The 4990-nt window shown below is 42.8% G+C and overlaps 1 protein-coding gene across 1 annotated transcript in view; it reads right to left on the bottom strand.

Moving 5' to 3' along the window:
- CD109 (CD109 molecule) overlaps positions 1–4990 on the bottom strand; it is a 152151-nt gene that overhangs the window by 142579 nt on the left and 4582 nt on the right. The window contains exons 2-3 of the mRNA XM_014518445.2: positions 4664–4884; positions 3321–3644 (exon numbers count right to left, since the gene is read on the bottom strand). Coding sequence (XP_014373931.2) covers positions 3321–3644; positions 4664–4884 — 545 coding nt within the window. The remainder of the gene's footprint in view (positions 1–3320; positions 3645–4663; positions 4885–4990) is intronic.

A 4990-nucleotide genomic window follows, 5' to 3' on the forward strand; every position in this document is an offset into this window, starting at 1 on the left:
GGAGTTGTTGAAGCTCCGTGGGTTTGACAAATTAAACCTCTGTTGCCCTCTTAAGGAAAAAGCTGGGTTTGAGAGGATCAGCAGCGCTTAGAGATCCTCACGCTCCTTTCCCGAACTCCACGTGCTTTCTCTCTCTCCGACTTGGGCGGAAACTACCCAAGCCTTTTGTACGGCTAGCAAGCCAATAGCTAGCCGCCACGTGTGCCTATATTAAGATCGGCCAATAATGTGGCGGAAATCTTAATACAAATGGCAGGAACTTCCTTGTACCATGCATCACTATAATGCAAAAGAAATGCACGATGCAAAGAAGACTACAGAACTGGCGGGAAAAGCTCCTGCACGCGGGTTCTCAATTGCAACAGAACGCTCCACCGTGCAAAAGAGCTGTAATTTAGTGGGAACACAATTTAGCGATGCCGAAGCACACACAAACAAAAAAACCCACAACTTTGGGTTGTGACACATCACCCCTCCCACTTCCAACAGGGATACTTCCAAACAGCTTCACTTGTCCTCAGAGCCTACAGTGTCCCCTCTGGGACAAACGCTGTGTCTCTGCCAGGCAGCCCTTCCCATTCTGTTCAGGTGGGTCCATTTTTTAAAGGCTGCTACAGATAGAACCTGGACCCTGCCTTTCTGACTCCTCTCATAGTAGCAGGATATTCAGGGGATGTTCATATCCCCCAAGATATTTTCTGTATCAAATAACTCCAGAGGTCTGTAATATTTCCTTCAGGTAGGAGTTCTCCCTGTGATTTTTCAGACTGCTTGGAAAAGGTCTGGAAGCTTCCCCTTGTTCATTCCCTTACTCCTCTTCTTTCTTCTTTACCAGTAGTTTCTTTATGTTCTATAAAAGATGGCTAGAATTTGCTACAATGAGATCAAGTGTTTCTGAGGCTCTTTCTGAATTGGATTGTTAGATGACCCAGATCTCTAGAAACTCTAATTATTTTCCTTCCAGTTTTATTTCACTATTTTTCAATAGTCTGCTACAATTTTCCAACTGCACTTTACCACAAAGTAGTAATATACTTTACTCTTAAGTAAATAATTTAAACAATGACAAAAATCAATATTTAAATAACTAAACTAATTATTCTAACTTTTGTTCTCTCTCCTCTGGGGACAAAATACTGTAAGAGTAAAAATAAACTCATTTCCTGTTATGCACCGGTGCATAATACAGTTTGCCTTGATCTGCAGGCACAGATTGCATGATGTAATAAAATATGATATGTCTATTTAATTGTGGATATTTGAGGAAAAATTACAAAGTCAAACATGTTGTAAGCTTGCAATAGTCATAATTCTACAGAAGCTGAATTCTTATAACTCAAGGGGAAAAAGGAAGAAGGAACGAGCTGGAGAGAAGGCATGTGACTGGAGTAAGAAGAAAGGGAGTTTGCAGCCTACACATGAAGCCTGATGAGCCCTACATAGCAGTGCAGTGGAGCTTAGGATCCCAGTAGCTTGGTCAGCCAAGACTGTGTGGACTGAAGGAGCTGGACTCAGACTTAAGGCAGCTGCAGGTTGCTGCTGTTTGAGTGCTCTGGGACTAAAGGCTTGTCTCAGGACACCTCCAGAAATGAGGGGAAGGGTGGAAATTAAGAGCACTTTTACACATGTTCTCGGGTGGGTGGGGTGGTGCTGTAATTAGAGTGGCTCCAAGAGCTGCTTTAATTAAAACACAACTGTGTCTCATGTACCAGCATACCTGCACTTAAAAATGGTGGGTGGGGTGCTTAAACTAAAGCTCATCAATGAGCTTTATAGGTCAAGCACCCCGTCCGCCCTTGTTAAGCACGAGGACACTGATACTACAAGATGCAGGAGGCTGCTTGAACACAGTAATTGCCACGCTCCAGCAGACTCAATCAGGTCTGCTCCAATGCGCTGAAATTCCAGAGCATCAGAGCAGCCACCACACTCGGGTATAAGTTCCCTAAGGCACTGAGTATATGTTATCACTGTTGTTGTTCCTTTATCCTTTTACCTGTTCCCACCTTTGGTCCATTGGCTTGTGACCCTAACCCTCATGACTTTCCTGTATAAAAGTGGGAACCCCCATTCTGTTTCTTTTGCCATTTTGGGGAGCTATGGGCTTGGCACACACCAACAGATAGAAGCCAGATTAGGAACAGGATGTTTCCATCTTGTGCTCAATTTGTTCCTCATCTGACTTTGGATCCACCTCATTAAATTAATTCAAACAGACCTCAGAAAATCCTGTCATTTGGTCTGTTTCCCCTTGTGTACAATAATTTGGGAATCCTTTTCCCGAACATAGGCTGTTGACTAGCTAGTGAGAGCCCCTTTTTCGCGCTCCTGAATCTGAACCACATTACTTTAAAATGCTCTTTGAGGGCCCATCACACCCCAATAAGCTACTTTGCATGTCTTAACTTCTGCATTTTAATGTCTTTCTTGAAAGGTGAATTGCAAAACTGGATGCCATACTTCACCAATTCTATACACTTACTTAAAGTCATCTCTCATTCCAGCTTCCCTATTTATAGATCCAAGAACACAGACAGATAAATAATTCTTCATGCATCAATATTAAAATTATTAATAATTCACCTTCTGTCTAGTTCCCTGCTTGCAGACACACCCTGTGCAGTGGAGGGGGGAACTTACACAGAGGTCATCCTCCTGTGGGGGGAAAACTTTGTCCCCGGGTTCGTTGGGCGGAGGCTCAAACGAACAGGCCAATTGAAGTTAAAGACTTAGTTTAATAAAGAAAGCATTCCTGGTCAGCGTCATACCCGAATTCAGAATTTTGCCATGAGGTCTGACTCTGAACATAGGCAGTGAGGGGGTAATATAGAAAATGTGACATCATAAACATAGCAACAGTATAAACCAATCAACATTAGACATGACGCAGACAAGTCTGCACATGTCTTCAACTTGTTACTGGGGAAAAAAACTAGTTTAAACCAGTCTGTAACAGCAAGGTCATGACCTGGCTACATGACTCGCTCACAAACAAAATGGCAGACTGGAACCATTTTGTTTTTCCCCTTCATTTCCCACCTTTGATCCTTCCGAAGGAGGATCACTCTATTTCTATTTGGCACAGGTCTGTCCATAGTTTCTCTTGCTCTATTTCATTCTTTCTTAGTTCTAACACCATGTTTTTAACCGTTTCTTTGGAAATAGATGAGATAGTTTGTTCAGCCTTTTTAACACACAACTTTGTGCAACATAAAACTAGCTGCACAATCACACACAAACTTAACCCTAAAATTAAAACCATACACAAAGCAGACATTATTTTCCCAAGCAGACCTTTGAATAATCCCCTAGGATCTAACCAAGCAAACCAATCTACTGAAGAATCTTTGGGAACGAAGGCTGCTTCAGCGGCTTTGGCAGCATGAACCATCGCATTATTAACTTGGTTTTCTACTAATTCAAAGGTACTATTTACATAAGTGCAACACTCTTGGCCTATTACAGCGCAGGCACCCCCTTCAGATGCTAAAACATAGTCAAGGGCTAATCGGTTCTGCATAACCATTAGTCGTAAATTATCTTGATTTCGGGCTATGATCTTTATAGCGTTTCCCAGTCTGGTTATGGCAATTTCAGTTTCTAGGGCCAATATTTCAACTACCGCTTGTAGTCGCAGGGTATATCTTCCCAAACAGGAGATAGCTGGACCGGTAATTAGTGGAATTATTCCTGCTACAGAACACCCTATTAATTTTCCCACGGTTAAAGGATTTTATAAGTTTCAAGGGTAGCTATCGCATCTTGTTCTCGATCTGCTCGCTCAGGGCTTTCTCTTTTATTTCGGTGATGCCCTGGAGGCAGACCCTTTATAGCTCTGACTGGAGGGGTTAGCCAGGCTACATAACAAGATCCGACCAATTTGGCGGTAGTTGATGGTAGGCTTTAGTCCTGCATACCCAATAGTTCCTTGCAGGGCCTAGTTATTACTAAAGGAGCCATCATACCAGTCTAGGGTAAACCGACCTCCAATAGGAGATGGCCTTCCCAAACTGTCAGGAGATGCTGACTTTATGGTGCCATCTCTATAGCAATGCCCTCCTAAAGTAGAACATTCCCATATGGTGATATGTGACCACTTAATTGGTTTGCAAGATATTGCGCCAGTTCTGCTAGTCTGGTTATATGGGTTATACTAGCCATTAAAACTTTGGCACCATGTTCTCTCTTTAGTATGATTCTTCATCCACACTCCTTTTCCCATATCATAATGTTTACAACTACTATTTCCCACTGAATAATTTTTTTGTTGGGAGTAGTTGCATACCCAACACATTTCTCCCTGTAAAGGAATCACCGTAAGGTGGCATTATTTGGGTCTGCCCACCGCACAGTTAAATTTTCTAAACTCAGGGGGAGAGGTATCATAAGAAATCCTTCGCTATAAGCCCTAGGACTAAGACCACACACCCAGCAATCTGAGGCGTTTAGAGCTATTGAAAGACGTTTAGGGCTATTGATACCTTTTGTAGCAGACCAAGGTATGCGTTAGGGGCACCTAATACGGCTAAATTAAGTAGCACTGTAGCCATAATAAACTTAGCAGTAATGTTGGCAAGTATTGTTTGCCTGGCCTCTGCAGGCAATTCTTCTGGGTTTCGTTGTCTATGAGTTCACCTTGATGTTAATAGCACTGATAAGTTACCTTTTCTTGGCTTGTTTTCTAGGACGAAGGTTATAGTTGCGAGGGGGCTCAGCAAGGTAAGGGGTATCCGCATTCGTTTCTTGAAGACCTTCTTCCTCAGTTTCCGTTTGAGTGGGATCTAATTCCAACTGGGCTGGTTCTGGGTTGATTTGTTCTTCTTTCTTTGGCGTTAATGTCCTTTTGCAATGAGATGCGTGGATCCAGGCAGACTTTCCATCAACCTTTACGGCAGTATTAGTGGTTAGCAGGACTTGATAGGGTCCGTTCCACCTAGGTTGCAGGCAGTCTTTCTGGAGAAATTCCTTTACTAGGACCCAATCACCAGGT

The sequence above is a fragment of the Alligator sinensis genome, unplaced genomic scaffold (genome assembly GCF_000455745.1).
Source record: "Alligator sinensis unplaced genomic scaffold, ASM45574v1 scaffold37_1, whole genome shotgun sequence".
Classification (NCBI taxonomy): domain Eukaryota; kingdom Metazoa; phylum Chordata; order Crocodylia; family Alligatoridae; genus Alligator; species Alligator sinensis.